The sequence below is a fragment of the Suillus subaureus genome (assembly GCF_016647635.1).
Source record: "Suillus subaureus strain MN1 chromosome Unknown BJ212scaffold_45, whole genome shotgun sequence".
NCBI classification, from domain to species: Eukaryota; Fungi; Basidiomycota; class Agaricomycetes; order Boletales; family Suillaceae; genus Suillus; species Suillus subaureus.
The window spans coordinates 182,206-199,472 of record NW_024538601.1 but is presented as its reverse complement, the minus strand read 5'-3'; the positions used below and the strand labels follow the sequence as shown (position 1 = coordinate 199,472).

The 17,267-nt window shown below is 45.7% G+C and overlaps 3 protein-coding genes across 3 annotated transcripts; 2 read left to right on the top strand and 1 right to left on the bottom strand.

The window, feature by feature from the left end:
• Positions 1-232: 232 nt before the first annotated feature.
• Positions 233-400, top strand: BJ212DRAFT_1246897 (uncharacterized protein; the record flags this gene model as incomplete). Its single annotated transcript, XM_041329668.1, has 1 exon — positions 233-400. A coding segment is annotated over one exon (168 nt), but the record flags the coding sequence as incomplete, so codon positions are not given.
• A 75-nt stretch (positions 401-475) lies between these two features.
• BJ212DRAFT_1388134 (uncharacterized protein) lies at positions 476-1,596 on the top strand. The gene is made up of 5 exons (XM_041336912.1): positions 476-492; positions 549-998; positions 1,069-1,133; positions 1,177-1,384; positions 1,463-1,596. The coding sequence occupies exons 2-4, from the start codon at positions 953-955 to the stop codon at positions 1,300-1,302; spliced, it is 237 nt and encodes a 78-aa protein (XP_041187876.1). The 5' UTR covers positions 476-492; positions 549-952; the 3' UTR covers positions 1,303-1,384; positions 1,463-1,596.
• A 6,102-nt stretch (positions 1,597-7,698) lies between these two features.
• On the bottom strand, positions 7,699-13,367 carry BJ212DRAFT_1303598 (uncharacterized protein; the record flags this gene model as incomplete). The annotated part of the gene is made up of 29 exons (XM_041333447.1): positions 7,699-7,794; positions 7,885-7,924; positions 7,995-8,086; positions 8,412-8,566; positions 8,617-8,817; positions 8,937-9,013; positions 9,061-9,242; positions 9,293-9,330; positions 9,470-9,489; positions 9,586-9,611; positions 9,632-9,750; positions 9,802-10,347; positions 10,400-10,462; positions 10,511-10,573; positions 10,626-10,742; positions 10,968-11,064; positions 11,110-11,199; positions 11,348-11,436; positions 11,718-11,778; positions 11,969-12,023; positions 12,196-12,278; positions 12,367-12,413; positions 12,463-12,559; positions 12,599-12,719; positions 12,776-12,839; positions 12,898-12,902; positions 13,025-13,036; positions 13,077-13,146; positions 13,220-13,367. 29 exons carry the CDS (start codon positions 13,365-13,367, stop codon positions 7,699-7,701), a joined length of 2,874 nt encoding a protein of 957 aa, XP_041187875.1.
• Positions 13,368-17,267: the final 3,900 nt, after the last annotated feature.

Below are 17,267 nucleotides of genomic sequence, written 5' to 3'. Positions count from 1 at the left end.
CTTTGGTAGAACTCACACGGCACGTCGTCGTCCGTATGAACTGGTTGAGTGTGACGTCCAGCAGGTCGCGAGAACACACAGCCGGACCGAGCAAGCCGCTATTTCAGCTTGAACTCCGCGAGAACTTCAACTAGATTATGTCCAAGACTCCAAATCGCCCAACCACCGGATCTCTGATCGAATACTTAAAACATGTTCAAGAACTCTTTTGGGTAAACCAGGACAAAAACGTCTCCTCCGATGGAATATAGAAAACTCCACCCCAGGCACCACCATCAATACACTTGATCCCGGAATGATCACGTCCTTGGTGATTAAACCAGATGCCCAACTCATGAAAGAAGCTCTTACAATTGGCCTCGATGAAAGGCAGACTGAAGATGATAGACTAAAGGCCTTGATGATCTCGGGATGGTGCGTCCCATGGTCGAATGTTGTATGCGGCTGCTTACGATGGAATATAGCTAGTTCAGAATATCGATAATGCAAATGGTGATTATACTCCAGTGGATTGATTGATGTGCCATCTAACAAGCGACGTGATACAGACCTGGGGTCATGGCAGTCCCTATAGTACACATCCTCCCCCTAACATCCATCCAATACAAGCGACACACTCAAAATACAAACCCTGTGGATAATCGGAACCGCGCTACAAAACAACCCAGCTATTCAGCGCTCAACTCCCCGTAAGTCCTCCTCTGAATTTGGATGTGGGTTATTGGCCGGATGGCGATCTTGGTTTAACATAAAAAAACCTAGAGCACCACCTGGCCTATAATCTAAATTCAATGCCAATTCAGTTCGTCCTAACTAACAGTACCTCGACCTCGATCCCCTTCCCACACTCCTCAAGTACCTCTCCTGCTCATCAAACTCCACCGAAACCTGCTCATAAGCCCTATATGCGCTTTCTGTGCTCCCGAAACCAAACGCTACTGCTATGAAACAGATGGGTGTGGTGGGTGGACGGAGCGTGTTGAAGATGTGTTTGGAAGGTGCATATCCACCTACAATCCCTATCCTCTTTTCATGGTGACAACACAATCACACTCACACGCGTCTCAGAAATCCGCGTCCACAGAAAAACAATGTTCCTGCTCAATATACTCCTCCCAACCTCCTCCTCTCAAGTTAACCTCCAACCAAACATAAGCCTCCCAGCTTCAGAAACAGCACCACCTTGAAATCCACACAAATTCCTATGCTTCGATGTTCTCTGATCTGTCGCTTGTCTCTACATCTGCTCTCATGCTCGCTGCAATTCAGGAGGAGGGCCCCTGTTTTTACTTGATGCGTTGATATCAGCCTTGATCGAACCTGTCCCATTTGGTGTTGACAGGGAGGTGGAAAAGGATGAAGAATTTCAAGAGAATGTTGTTAGGTGAGTACGATCCCACCTTTTCTTCTTCCTTCCACTCCCGTATGAGATTGAATTAACGTTGACGACGGAACTACTTGGGATTTTATATACGTTCACAACGAACTGCAACAGAGCTTTTCATATGTACAGAAACGCAGTCTTTGGGAATTCTTGGGAGGGATTGGAGTGATGCAAGGGGAAGAAAACGTGAATTTTAGATTGACGAGTGGGAGTGGGAGGAGTTGGGTGGGGCTGTGAGGTTGTAGTGCGATGCGGCAGGGAATGATTTGGGTTTTTGATTTTAATACCACAACACACCACTAATGTTAATGAATTCTGATATCATTCGTTTGTCAGAATGTGCGTAACTGTGACTGGATGTTGCATGGGTAGTATACATTGCAGACGGAGATCGTGAGGCGTTTGGTATCTGTATCGTACGTTCGAAATACATCAGAGGGAGTGGGTAAAGCACATCAATGAGAGTCCGTCGAGAGGTGTAAAGCCATGTGACTCGTGAAAGATGATAAGATCTAATGATAATCATCCGTATATTCAGGAGAGAGACAACCGAGAAAGAGCCAGAAGTGAGTCCAGAGTCCAGCATCTTTGATTGTTGCATAACGGCGTGACGGTGGTGTTGAATTTGTAACTGTAATAGGATCACTGGCAGCAGGTGTGGTGGATGACGAAGATTCTGATTGCGAAGATGGATTAACGCTATTGGGCTTGGGAGGCTGTGAGCTGCCTGCAGTAGAGTTCTTCGAGGGCAATGGTTTCATTTTCTGTTGTCGCTGTTTTGTTAACGCAGCATCCCTCGCTGAAGCGTTTCTCTACGTTACATCAGGTCAAGTTGAATGTTCGAGAAGCAGAAATAACATACACATTTGCCCTGAGTATACGGGACCTCGATGGCTGTGGAGCTGCGCCCCTGCAACTCAGTTTCTTCACCACTTTTTCCGCGCCATTTGAAAAGGTTTCGAGCCCAGCCGAGAGGAGAGGACGGTGGTGTATCCTGGGCGCTGGAGGGGCTGTGGTGGAATAAACGCCGGAGAAATGTGGTTTCTCGTGGTGCTGAGGACTGAGATCGTGGAGGTCAGAAAAATACTCAAATTGATGGTGATGACATACGTGAGAACGATCTGGTGGCACTCCACCGAAAAAACCATGGGGTACACGATCAGCAGGCAGACGTTGTTGGACCGGAGGTCGTGTAGCACTAGCCTAGAATGTATATGTTGAGCACAACGAGGTCTTTGAATGAATGTGTTACATACACGGAGTGCCGACTTGTTGGGCTAGCAGAGTGTGTTCAGTTTGAGAATGAAATGAATGAGACATGCCTGTCAGCTCACCTTTGAATCTGATAGCAATTCATCGAGGCCAGCTTCTCTAATAATCGCAACAACATCCCATGAGTACGCGTTTTTGTCATCACAGCCAGTCGCTAGTAGCTGTCCATCCGTGGAAAACGACACGCAGTTCACTTGCCGTGCGTGCTGGAGGGGCGAACTGATGGGTTGTCCATTGTCAAGGTTCCACAATCGCGCTGTGTTGTCGGACGATGTGCTTGCGAGGATGCGGTCATTCGGTGATATTGCAATGGCCATGACACAGCTGGTGTGCTCATCCAGAACCGCGGTTTGCTCCCACTTGGTTGTATTCCATGTCCTAATGGAGTAATCGAATGACCCGGAGACGAGCGTTTTTCCGTCCTTGGTCCAAGCCAGGCAACGCACTTCCGCCGTGTGTCCTTTGAGAGTTGCAACAAGCTCGCCTGTCTTTGCATCCCAGATTCGAATTGAGGACTCGGGTAGTCCATCTTGTCCACCAGTCGCAATCAAGGACATGTCTGGTGAATAGACGACTGCCCACACGAATTCGTGTCTTGTCTTGATCGATGCAAGTACGGTTTCTCCGCTTTCTACGTCCCGCGTCCCCCCAGACATAATCAGTGTGTCCTTCAAACTTCTGGCGAGGTGTTATCGCTGATGTTTCTTTCGTTTTAGCGGTTGATGAAGCCATGCCCAAAATTTTCCAACTACTGAGTGCAGCACCATCTCAGCTTTCCTCCGTCGAATTTCAAAATCATGACTCACGAGGAGGTCTCTCAGAAGTGATGGGCGGGCAGTAGGGAATAATGGTTGTTTTGGTCAAGTCAAAGTTGAATACACTGCTTTCTGGTACATTTTTACATGCTTTATCCTGGATTCCTCGTGTACGCTTCACAGCTTATACACAGCATAGGCTGTCCATCTGAAGCGCCCAAACATCATCTACTTCGGGTCACATCCCGTGACTCTCAATCGACATTTCCAATATACGATATGTTCATCAGTTGCTCCAGTTCCTGCATTCGACTCTGCATTCTCCATTTCGTTGTAATTACGGGCCGTGCGCAGCATTTTCAGTTAACCCATTCAAACCTCACAGGTACATCCATTCATCCCGTGACTACTTTGAAAACATCCTCTGATAATGCCTATCGCTCTCCCCTGATGACTTGACAGAAATAGGTGTGCGTGACGCCTCGGGAGATAAAGGTGCATCTACTTTAATATTTCATTTGATATAGACTTGTAGATGGTTCCGCAACCACTGATATTCAGAAGGTCACATTCGTCGCCCACCACTCTACCCCTAACAATCCACGTAGCACGCATCATCCCCGCTGCTCATGCACCCCGCCTAGACCATCCCATACCCCGAAGACCGCCCAATCGATGGTGTCTGCCTCTCTGCTATGTTTCGAACTGGACGTCTGTGATGGACGTTCGTATGATCTGTTAATCGCCTATTTCTCGGTGTAGTTATCACAGATATGGACTTTATTGATTCATACTTCACTTAGACGTCTGTGATAATCCTATGGATATGTCTGTTGGAATCCGAGAGTTCCGAGACAAGGAAGACCGATGGATCCGAGCAAGGCACGCACAGTGAGTAATGAGAGGTAGAGGTACGAGCACAAGCCGAAAAGGGACAAAGGGCGAGCGACGCAGTGACGTCGGCTCGCGTCCTACTTTATTTTTCTGTTTCGTTTTAATACATTATGGTCGTCAACGTACTTACCTTAAAAACGCCAGTAGCAGCGTCCTGGCATCTCAGTTCTTTTCCAAGACACTGAGATGTGAGTAGGAATTCGTCACCTATACAATACAAAGTCTAACGCGATGTAGTGTACTTGTTCAATAGGTAGACGAACCCTTAACAAGAGTTCTTTTCCAAGATACTGAGATTGTACTTGTTCAATAGACTCCTCGTCCCTCCCGCTCTTCTTATCACAGCAATGTCCGCACAACCTGATATATTCTCCTACTTCTCTGTTGCAACTTGTATCGCACAAACGAACTTGACATGAACAACAAAAAATACTTCAAGAATTATGACAGGTGCTAGCTGCAAACGTATCAATATCATAAGTATTCATTATTAGCATGCTCGTTATTCATTGGAACACAACTGCTTTCCGGCACTAGGTCAGTATGCTTCAAAAATTATCATCCTCAATCTCCTCACCCTCACCTCCTACCTGTCCACAATCCTCAGAAGCCATAGTCAGAGTCATAATCCCCTTCATCATCATTGCTGTCATCCTTGTCATCATCCTCACCATCCTCATTGTCATCTTCGTAATCTCCTGCCTCTTCCTGTTGTTCCTGGGCACCTTCCCACTCATCTTCTGTATCTCTGGTGAGTCAGAGACCACATGCGTTCTGTATCCCCCACCCAACCCACTTATTGCCTGGCCCCTCAATCATCAACTCATGTGGCCCTCTGTCACTTTCATCATCAGTACACACAATGTTATATGAAATACCGACAGCCGTGAGGAGCAATCACATGGCCCTTACAAGTGATTGTTGATATGAAAGCATGGCCTCTGCACTTTGGTCACCCCATTTCAGATACCTCTTAGGTTGTATTATACCTATAGAGGTTTTCACCTAGGGGGTACTTTTCAGGTGGTCTGGCCATGTTTGTATGGTCTTTCCCCAAGTATATAGGGTCCAAAATGAAATGTATTGAGCATGGTCCAGGGGTCAAAATAATTTTTGCATGGGAAAGACCGCCAGCCAACTTTAGACCACACATACATTGGGAATTTCCCATGGTGCAGGGGTGTCAGGGGTCCTATGATGACCAAAAGTTTTGGGCAAAATTTTTTGAAAATTGTGGTTTTTTTTTGGTCCTCTCACCCACCTCAGGCAGCACCTCTTGGTGGAAATAAAGGGTCCTGCAGACCTGGTTTCTATATTATGGCAACAGGACCTGACCTCTCTGTGGCCTATCAATATATTTCATCTTTAATGATCCCCAGTGATGTGAAAAGGAGGATGAGTGTGCAGGGTTTCTGAGCAGATCTGATAGGCAAATCATCAGGGAAGACTAGGGGTGAGCAAGATAATATGGGATATGAATATGTATCACCAAGTGATTTGTATGAGGTAGGAACAATAGAACCATCTTAAGGCATCTGGCATGACAGTTGAACTTTGAAATGAGACTTATATTTGGGGAAGGGAAAGAGGCAAAATAATGAGCAGATCTGAGGTAGCAGAAAATAAAGCTACATAAAGTGTCTTCCATACCTCACATCCAACTCCAAGAAAGAAAAATGTAGAGCTGTGGGAGTGAGATAGTGAGATCAAGCCAATATGCTTGTGAGGTATTAAACATGAAGACATAGAATATACATTGAAACCATTTAGAGAGTCGCTGGGGAAAGCCAACATGCTTGTGAGGTATTGAGCGTCAAACACAAGGACATAGAATATACATTGAAACCATTTAGAGAGTCACTGGGGAGAGCCAACATGCTTGTGAGGTATTGAGCATCAAACACAAGGACATAGACTATAAGTTGAAACCATTAAAAAGTGACTGGAGGAAGGACCACAGAGGATGGGAAAGACCACGTAGAGATATGGGAAGACCCAAGGTAAATAAGAAAGGATTGTAGGGAAGGACCATAGTGAGTGGGAAAGGACCATATAGACATATGGGAAGGACCACATTGAATACAAAAGGACCATATAAACATGTGGGACAGACCACAGTGGATGGGAAATGGCCATAGTGACATATGGGAAGGACTGTGGTGAATAAAAAAGGACTGTAGACATATGTGGGAAGGACCATGGGGGATGGGAAATGGCCATAGGGACATATGAGAAGGACCATGGTGAATAAAAAAGGACTGTAGACACATGTGGGAAGGACCATGGGAGATGGGAAATGGCCAAAGAGACATATGGGAAGGACCACGGGGATGGGAAATGGCCAAAGAGACATATGGGAAGGACCATGGTGAATACAAAAGCACTGTAGACACATGTGGGAAGGACTGCAGTGAATAAAAAAGGACTATAGACACATGTGGGAAGGACCACAGGGGATGGGAAATGGCCAAAGAGACATATGGGAAGGACCATGGTGAATAAAAAAGGACTGTAAACACATGTGGGAAGGACCATGGGGGATGGGAAATGACCATAGAGACATATGGGAAGGACCATGAGGGATGGGACATAGCCATAGAGACATATGGGATGGACCATGGTGAATAAAAAAGGACTATAGACATATGTGGGAAGGATCATGGGGGATGGGAAATGGCTATAGGGACATATGGGAAGGACCAACATGAGTGGGAAAGGACCACAGTGAATGGGAAAGGACAATACCACATTTCAATAAATTCACATAATCATTATCATCAAGTTCATCATTGCTGAAACAGCATAGCCTACAGTAGCACTCAAGCAAGACAAAACTTTGAAACCTTTGGTTGAAATTCCTAGGAATGTGTCTACTTTCTATCCCTCAGAATTTATGCTTGTTACAGCCCCTCAACTAAAATCCAACTTCTGTGTGCAACTAGGCTTATGTATTTAATTGTCTATCAAAAGATCAGGCAAGCTGTATGGCAGGGATTAGACAACTAGTAATGTCAGAAAAGTTGGAAGAGATTCAGGAGATTATGTGACACAGTTCAGGTAAAATTTAGCAGCTAAACTCACACTGAATTTTGGAGTCTGATGCTTGAAAACCATCATAATAGATTGAATAATTAAATCTATTAAAATCCTCGAACACCAATTTGAGTTGAGCAAACACAAAATTCTCACTTCAGGTTCCAAGCAAATGAAATGGATAGAGCATAAGTGTAGGCATGTATCATGAGTAACTCTGAATCATGAGCGACAAGAAAAGCATACGAAAAGCATATGAAAAGCATATAAGAAACATGTGAAAAACATAAGAAAAGGACAGCATGATATAACACAATTAGTAGATATTACCGAAAGTGGGTGTGAGCAAGGGCTGTGCAGTTAGTAATACTCATCTTCATCTTCTTCGATGATTGCATGGCGATCAGGAGATGCAGGGTGAATATGTGAAGGTCTGACAGTTGAATGATTGTGGTGCTGTGAGGAACCAGTGTGAGAAGTTGGCACAAGGGAGGAATGTGACAGTAGCTGAGAATGGGGGGTGCTGGCAATTGGTGCAGAACTTACATGTGCCTGTGATTGGGCGTGGCCTAAAGGTATATGAGAACTAATACAATAGGGTGACAATTAGCAAAAACATTTAAAAGTCAGGGTATAGCAATGCACTTCTCATGGACCCTGACACAGTGCCTCTCCTCCACTGTTTCACACTCCAGGTCTTCGGTCTCCTGAGCAGATTCATAATGGGGCCGCATCCATTTGCGAGTGTCTGGGTTATATGTCGGCATAGAATTGTCAAATGCATGTTGATATTGACGTGGTCCATCATGTGAATGCTCATATTGAGAGTGAGAGGGATATGTCGTGTCCCCGACATGTGGATAACCCGGGGTTGACATAGGAGTTGATGCACATGAAATAGGAGGGGGAGATGAAAACTGGGAAGATGGTGTTGGTGGCGACGAAGGCAGGAAATTATCATAGATGGCTTGGTTAGTATGGCGATGAGAGCATGAAGCTTCCTGATTGGAGCACAAAGCTCTCATAGTTGAGCATGAAGCTGTTAGATTAGACACTGCAGGTTTTTTGATTACCTGTTTGGTGCAGCATCTAGGAGTGTTGTCTTGTGGAAGATCCTTGATGGACTTCTCTGAGTCTTGGAGGGAGTGAACAACCTTGCTGTTAGTGTTGATGACAAGTGGGATGAGGCACATGCTTGTGGCCTGTGTCTCAACAGTAAGGATATCACCTGTAGTCATTATATCAGCTCATGTATATTTAAAGCAGCCAAAAACGTACTTTCAGGCCATCTGCTGATATGCAAGATGACACTTGGCTCCTCCACCACCGCCCCCTTCTTCCTTCCTTTGTCACCTGACTTCTTGGACTTGCCTTTGCGTTTCTTTGCCTTTGCTGCCTCTGCCTTGCTATCGTTGTCATTGTCGTCAAGACCTAACTCAGCCTCATACATTGCTCCAAGATGGAGCCTGAGATACAGAGCTACCAAAGCACATAGTTGACTTGCAGATAGAGCCTTTAGATCAAAATCTGGGCCAGGTGGGGGAACACCAGCGGGCCAGTCATGAATGCAAAGCTTCTCGGTATGCACAAAAGGCTACCATTTGGAGCAGTGGAAGAGGCAGGGAGTAAGCTGAAAGTCTTGCCTTCAGCATGCGCAGCTTCCAAGTCTTTGTACCTGAAAGTAAATTTAGCACTGACCCCTATAATCAACAGAAGACATACTTAAGGATTGTGGTGAGCTCATCTAACCAATGCTTAATATTAAGTTGGTGTGAATTGATAAGGGCTTTGACCATGTCAGAGCTGGCAAACAGCCCTGATGCCTGATGGCCTGCCTCTTCATCACCAGGAAATATTGAAACACCAGCAATGTGAATGCCATGGGTGCGATGCCAGTATGCAGCCTTGATAGTAGTTAGTCTTTGGATTGAGGTTGGATGAATGCCACACTTACTGATTTTGTGAAAGCATCACGAACACCCATCATAAGACCTGCAGCAGAATGTGATGTTAGGTCCTCAGTTGTACCTGCTGTGACAGTCAAGTTTTCCTTGGGCTTAGATTTACTTACTTTACTTACCTTTACCTACCCTCACTTTCTTTAGCTTATGTTTGCATTTTTGCTGCTTACTTAAGCATGTATCTCTTTCACTAGTGTCAGTACCAGCCTGAATGACAGTCCCTTTTGATGATAATTTCTACTCTCTGAGCACTGAGCCAAGTCAGAATCCCATGGGCTGAACATACTGCTCTCCACTCAGCAGCTTGGCCAGCTGAAATATGATTCCCACACCATGACAGCATGATCCCAGTTTTCCTGTATCTCCTTCCACAACAATGCATGCTGAGGGTCATCCTGTGGGTGGGCTTTGTAATGAGCTTGCTGCTTCACCTTCCAAGCCTTGATGTCCTCTGCAAAAGTGATTAGGACTAAGTAGAATAATTGTGAGGATGGCAACACACCTGGCAAGACAACTCCCGATACTCCTTTAGGCAGGGGATGGGTAGCTGCAAACCACATCTGGTGTTGGTTCCACAGAGACTCCTTGCAGGTAGCCTTCATAGTCAACCCAGCCTCAATGAGGATTGTCCGTGCACTCTTCCCATATTCTTGACCCAGTGTTCTAGCAGCTTCCAATGTCTTCTTCCCAAGCTCTTGTGCCTTTAAGATGCCTACTTGGGGCATTCTTCCTTTGGTCTTCACAAAGTCTTCATCATCCTCATCTTCACTTCTGTGATGTTCATCGACCTCGACCATTACCTTGAGCTTTTGCTTTTGCTTGGCTGTCAATCGTGGTGGAGATGGGGGATCAGCTTCAGAGGAAGCCTCATCATCTTCACCATGATTCACAGCAATATTATGATCAGCAGTCTGTTGCGCTTTCTTCCACTGTGCTTCATCAACAGCCCAGTCACTGTCGGATGGAGAGCTCTCTTCACCAGCACTGCGATCAGGTGCATATGACTTGACACCACCTGACATACGCGGGCGGCCGTTAGTAGAAGTAGCTGTATTCAGTATTAATTGAGTTATGAAATACGAAAATTGTTCAAGACTTACCTGAAGTTTTGTGGCCATCATCATTCCTGCCTTCTTCTGGGTAGCGTGACTTGGTAGAGGTACCTGTATTTACTATTAGTTAAGCTATTAAATATGAAAGAATTGACTGACCTGAAGTATCCTTGCCATGATCCTTGTTGCTATACCCTGCATCGTGGGACTCAGTACAAGTAGCTACATTACTATTGGTTGAGTTATGAAATATGAAAGAGTGAATATGTTTCACCTGAAGTCCCCTGGTCATTGACATTCCTACCATTGAGATCATTTGTCTGACTTTGAGAGATAGCATTTGGATTCTTGCTCGCAGTAGTGGCGTGTTCTCCAGTAATGGATGTAGGAGCTGGCAAATGACAAGTTAAGACAGGATGTTCATACCATAATAAAATGCTTGCCTGATTCTACATTGCCTTCTTGGATGTCAGCAGATACTTCTTCATCTACAAGGAGGCAAATTCAGCATGTGTTAACAAAGTGCCATCAGCAAGTTGAACATGAGACAGGCAGGATTGCTGATCAATAGCGATGTCGGAAGTTGCTGGAATCATTGATGAGTGCCTTGAGAAACTAGCCTCAAAAATCTCCTCTTCAGCAGATGAAGTCATGGGGCCTGAACACTTGGACCGTGCAAGCGGATGAGGCTTGGGTGGAGGACAAATAGACAGCTAAGAGGTCAGTGTGGATATCAACACATGGCAATCACAACTTACCTCTAGATGGTCATTGCCATGGTCAATAACACTCTTGGGGCCAGTGTGACAGCAGGGGCAGGGGCAAGATTGTTTTGGAGGTTCAAGGGCCTAAAATAATGGGAAATCAATCATGATGGACAAGGCTTGAATCAAGAAGACTTGCCTTGATGTTATCCACATTGGATGCCTTCCTGCGAGTCTTGACATGATAGAGGAGTCAGCTGCTGAAGACATCAAGGAAGGAAAGAAAAAATACCTTGGGTTGATCAGGCAGAGGTGGGCACCTGATGTGACAGCCTGAGCAGGTAGTAATGGCAGGCATTTTCAAGAGAAATGATAGTGTTCCTATGATCATGGAGATACATGGAACACAAGTTGAGAACTTGAAGTTTTCTCAACAATGTTTGACTGACACGAAGTCAGACAATGTAAGAATAAGTAGGAGAGCAAACTGAAAACAATATTGGCTTGAGAAGGTAGAATTTGATGTGCTCAAATTGAGACTCATTACCTTTATATTTGAAAATGATGGGCATTGTTGCAATTATTGCTACTAGTAGTGGGGCACAGCCATGAAGCTAAACATGGTTAGCGGTAAAGAATGAAACCATGATTGCAATAGTGACCTTGGCCATACTGTAGGTCGGGGGTAGTGGCTATGTACAATGCCAGATCCCTTACAAGTGACTAAAAGAAGAAAATTATGATCAATCAATTAAGTCAGAGACCTAGCTAGGAAATCTAACTGTTTTGAGAACTTATGTTTTTGAGAAATGATAAGAATCTCGGCCAGTAGGTCACCATATCATATAGTTAGAGAAACATCCAGGCCTGCTGATTGCTTAAGAACAAGTCAGACACCTAAAAGTATATGTACCTGAGCACCAGGCATTAGCAAATGAATGTTGAGAGATGAGAAGGCTGCTTGTTTCCTAAAAAAGAAGTCAGGACGTTACAGTATATCATCAAGAGCGTAAGGTACATGTAGATTTCAGCCAGTAGATGAGGGATTAAGTGTGAGGTATGTGTTTGACCATCTGGGTGGAAGGTTAGTGTTCATGGAGGTGAAAAGATAAGGTGAGAATACTCACTTCACAGGCCCACCGCAGTGCTTTCATCTCTTGTTGCATACCGTGCTTACTATGGAATTCATGTGCAATCCATTCCTCTAGCAGGTGTTCTTTGATCTGGTCATCGGGGAATCAGTCTGTGAGGTCACCAATAAGGCCAAAGGAGAGTTTCGCAATAGAGTTGGATCTCCCTCGTCTGCTAGACATTGATGGACAAGCTTGAGGATGGCACATAAGGGAGTAGTGCAGGTGCTAGGGATGATTGTGAGTGGTGAGATGAATCTACAAGAAAAATGCAAACCTTTCTCAGTATTCTTGAACACAGTGATGACTACAGTGTATGTCTCTAGAATTCTTTCCCGTAGTTGAGCGACATATTCTATGAGATCAAATTTGAGCTAATGAGTACCAGTTAGCCCTGACATGTTCAGAAATACATAATCCAGCTCACAGGGTTGGGTTGCACAGAGAGTGTTTGTCTGAGATGATTTGAAGACCAGCCTACTGTGATGCAGGTACTCAGAATACTGATTGGATGAGGTCGAAAACAGAGGTATCCTATGTTGTTATCTATGCATTTATTGCAAGTGAATAAATAAAGTAAATGCACTCACCAATGACTGAAGTCTTCAACGAATTGCCAAATAGCCACTGGGTAATTTTGATAGAAGTCATATCCTGTGTTGAAGTGTGAATGAGCATGTTGCTAAGTGAATGAAGTGTAGACACAGCTCACCAATGCTGTAGATAAACATATATGATTCAATGTGAGATTGGAAAGTGTTGACATGAAGTGATGAGTGCCAGAGTCAAGTGTGATGGGCATCAGGAGATGTTATGATGGAAATATATTGAAAACTCACAGATTACACCAACTAGTGAAATGTGAATCGACAGACAAGTGAAATAGCACACCCAAGAGGGTCTTCAACCCCACTGGTGCAGCAACATGTGAGCGACTGAGGCGACCCTCCAGACACAAAGTCTAGGAGTGGAAGATCAGCAACGCAAAGTCAACTAATCAATGAGCGAACGGCACAAAGCCAGTTCAAAAGCACCAGGAGCCATTGGAAGATCAATCGAGGATGGGAAAAGCATAATTGAGGACAGGGAAAGCATAATCAAGGGCGGGAATAGTATAGAGGATGGAGTGACAATGTTATTGATGCTGGTCTGTGTCCAGTATGAAATTGTGACATGTTGCATTGTGGGACTTTCCCACAGGTTCACAAACTTCAACAAATGAAACTGCGATTTGGGAAATTCCCACAGCTTTATTTCTTGTCTATTTCCTTCTCTATATTCCCTTCCCCTAGTTCCTTTCAAGTTCTTTCCTTACCATCAGTTCCCAACTTTGAGCAATCCTTTGTCACTCAGCACATCAAACTCATCAAGCTCATTGAACTTGTCAACCTCATCACCGCAATTGGTCACTCAAAGGTCCCCGGTGCTTTTGAACTGGCTTCATGCTGTTCGCTCATTGATTAGTTGACTTCGTGTCACTGATCTTCCACTCATAGACTTCGCATCTAGAGGGTTGCCCCAGTCGCTCACATGTTGCTGCGCCAGTGGGGTTGAAGACCCTCTTGGGTGTGCTTAGTCTTGTATCTCGTTATTTCTGGTGTGCCACACACTCCTGCAGACCTTCTCTGATTTGTCAGGTATGCCAATTGTTTCACATTTCACTCATCAGTCTAATCGGTGAGTTTCTGATACATTTCATCTATCATAATGTCTCATGATACTCATTGTACTTCACGCACTATAGTACTTGTTACTTTAGATACATCTTTTTTTTGGTAAGTGCCCTTTCCTTTACCTCACTAACCATACATTGAACAGTGCTTAGACTCTCATAATACAAAATCAAACTCTTGAGGTGTGTTTTTCTTGTGCCTGTTATCACACCTCCTAAACTTTGCAGTTTTTCATCATACCCAACGCTTTGACAATGTTCAAGGCTGATCTGAACCTTTGTGCATGTATGTGATGCTCCTCACTTAATGTTTCAACTTACTTATGCACATGCATACCACAGCATGGTTGCAATCTTTTGATGCCTACACAGTCACCATCCAGGGCAATTTGGTCATCACCACACCCAACATGGACTTTGTCCCTCAGTTCCACCATTTCAAGGAAGAAAACGTACAAGCACGTTGTTACGGTAGACCGTAGGTCGACTAGGATGGGCGCGACAGTAGACACTCGATAAGAGTGACGTCTAAAGCCGGATCGTAACCTCACAAATGTAAGGCGCCTTAAGACAAGTTAGAGAGAGTGTCTCCGACTTGAATATCGATATCAGACACTTAAGATTGGGGGTCTTAAGCGAAAGATGTTCTGGGTAAAACCTAGTAGATTAAAGTAAAGTTTAACTAAGTACAAGACCCGGTTTATATAGGTAAGACCACTTTAGGGCCGGTACGTACACGTCATCGAGACGAGTCAGAGATAAGAGAATGACGTCATCGAGACGAGTCAGAGATAAGGGAATGACGTCAGCTAACGATGGCACGAGGCGGTCGCGCTGTGATACATGTGTAAGTGAAAAAGGGAATAGTCTAATGATGGCACGGTCCGAGTGCGGTCATGACGTAATACAATGAAAGATAGAAGAGAAAATGATAGGGGGCAACCGTTACTGTAACATTACCCCTTATTTAGCGATGAAGTCACCGGCTTCACATATCTTGATTGGCCCAGTAGATAGGGTCCGCGTCGTAGTTGGAATGGAGGAGATCATCTTGTTCCTCCGTGATAGTAAGCGGTTGAGCCAACTGCTCAGCGTGAGCGATGGCATCCTGCTCAATCTCCCATCGGGCAAGTGCGTCATAAAAGCCAACGTCAGTCCATACTAATGGAATGACGGCTTCCCCTTTCAAGTCTTTGCAAAAGACAGATAGGTGACCGGGTGCGTATTCTCGGCAAACTCTGCAATAGTACGCGGGGCAGTTCTTGTGGCGATGGCCAGCGATGCGGCAGTTCCGGCATACGACATTGTCGGCCGGCGACGTTTTCACGATAGTGACTGATGAGGATTGGGTCAGGGGCGGCGATGGTGATCGCGATCTTTTGAGCGGGGCTTTAGTGGGAGAGACGGATGCGGCTCGTTTGGCGGCGAGGCGGGAGGATCTACGCTTAAGTGGGAATCGTTTCTTGGTGCGTTCGACTGGGTTAGGAGAAGGAGAAGTCGGTACGTCAAGTATGGCAATAGGAGGGATGAGATCATCCTGATGCTCCACGGCAACTGCATCGTGAGTTGGCGGAGGTACGGGGATAGCGATATGGGGGGAAGGTGGTCGTGCGATGGGGTTGAGAGCGATTCGCTCGGTGACGATATGGATGGCTTCCCTGATAGCGTCCCTGGTATCTTCAGGAAGGAGGCGGATGGCAGTGTTGCGAATACGAATATGCAAATGACGAAAGATAGTTTGGTGTCGCTCATCATCAAGAAGGGCGGCGGTGCGTTCGATAAGGCTAGCGTCTCTAATGATTCTAATTATGAGACCGCTAGAGATTGCTCCTCTTTCTCCGAGGAGACGATCAATCTCAATAGCGTACTGCTGGGAAGTGATGGCTGATTCGAACAAGGCACTGGTCTCGACTTGGTCAATGACTGAAAAATAGTCGGTGAGGGTTGAGTCGTCGGTGAGGGTTAGAGTGGAGTCGGAGGTTGGCGGTGAAGGTGCGGGGGAAAATGCGTGCCGTGCGAAGTCGGCGGCGGTGGCGTTCTGATATTCTTGAAGTGTTACGGGGTGTGCTTCTCTTTCGGCAGTGGCGTTCATGGCAGCGGTGATTTCTTGGATGTGGAGGATACAAAGACGTAGGCGTTCGATGGAGGACATGAAGAGAATCTATAATCCATGGGCCTTTTTATAGGCGTCAAGGATATCGGGGGCATTAGTGAGATTTTCTTCTGGAACCCACTCATTGCTGGCTGAAGAATATCCTTTCCACGATAAGAGATAGCGTCTTCGTTTACCCGTCCCCCTGTGCGATAAGATCGCATCGATTTCGTATTCTTCTTCGTTATCAATGACGTCAGGGGGTGGGTCGTGGAAGTTCGGTCCGTGAACCCCAGTTTCATGATAGGTTGATAGTTCAGAAGCGTGGAACGTGGGGTGAACTTTCCACTGAGGTGGTAATCTGAGTGTGAACGTGATGGGGGATAGGACAGCGGTGATTGGGAATGGGCCATATCGTTTTGGGGCGAGTTTTCGTGATGGTAATTGTGTGATTAGATTCTTCCCGGATAACCAAACCTTATCTCCAACTTTCCACGGATGATACTTCTGTCCGTGAGTCCTTTCTGCCACGCGCTGCATTGCAAGGTTATGGCAAGAGAGTGCTTCTTCCCTAGACTTCTGGAGCGCACGGAGCCTGTCTTCTGCAGCTGGAACTGTGGAGTTGGGGAGAACATGCGGAAGGGCTCGTGGTTCGTATCCCATCATAAGGAAGAATGGCGATGCATTACGGGAGTCGTGTTTGCGATGGTTATGGACGAATTCCGCCATAGGGAGTTGTTCTACCCAGTTTTCGGGGTTGCTTCGACAATAGATTCTGAGATACGTTTCTAGCTCTTGATTGAGCCGTTCTGTCTGTCCATCGGTCTGGGGGTGGTAGGCGGTCGATGCCGCTATGTCGTACTTCAGCAGTTTGGCAAGGGCTTTGGAGAACTTGGATATGAATTGTGGACCTCGATCAGAGATGACTTTTTCATGTAGGCCGAATCGTCGGTAGACATATTTGAAAAATTTGCTGGCGACCCCTTCAGAAGTGATGGTTTTAGTACATGGGATGAGAATTACCCCCTTCGTAAGCCCATGGTCGACCACGACCATGACTGAATCAAAACCTGCACAGGGGGGAAGGTCGGTGATAAGATCGACCGAGACCTGAGTGAAAGGCGCCGCGGCGACGGAGGGAATAGGAACAAGGGGGGGAGTCGTCGGATGAGTATCGGATTTCATCTGCTGACAAAGGGCGCAACCCTCAACGTATTTACGAATATAGGTGCCCATAGCGGGCCACCAAAAATCACGTTTAACCAGTTCTTCAGTCTTGAAACGGCCAGGATGGCCGGCGGTGGGGTGATCATGACAT

Coding starts and splice junctions, on each gene's coding strand:
- BJ212DRAFT_1388134 (XM_041336912.1), top strand. CDS start 953: ATGGGTGTGGTGGGTGGACGGAGCGTGTTGAAGATGTGTTTGGAAG. Junction 999..1,068: donor GTTGAAGATGTGTTTGGAAG/GTGCATATCCAC, acceptor CACGCGTCTCAG/AAATCCGCGTCCACAGAAAA. Junction 1,134..1,176: donor TCCCAACCTCCTCCTCTCAA/GTTAACCTCCAA, acceptor CTTCAGAAACAG/CACCACCTTGAAATCCACAC.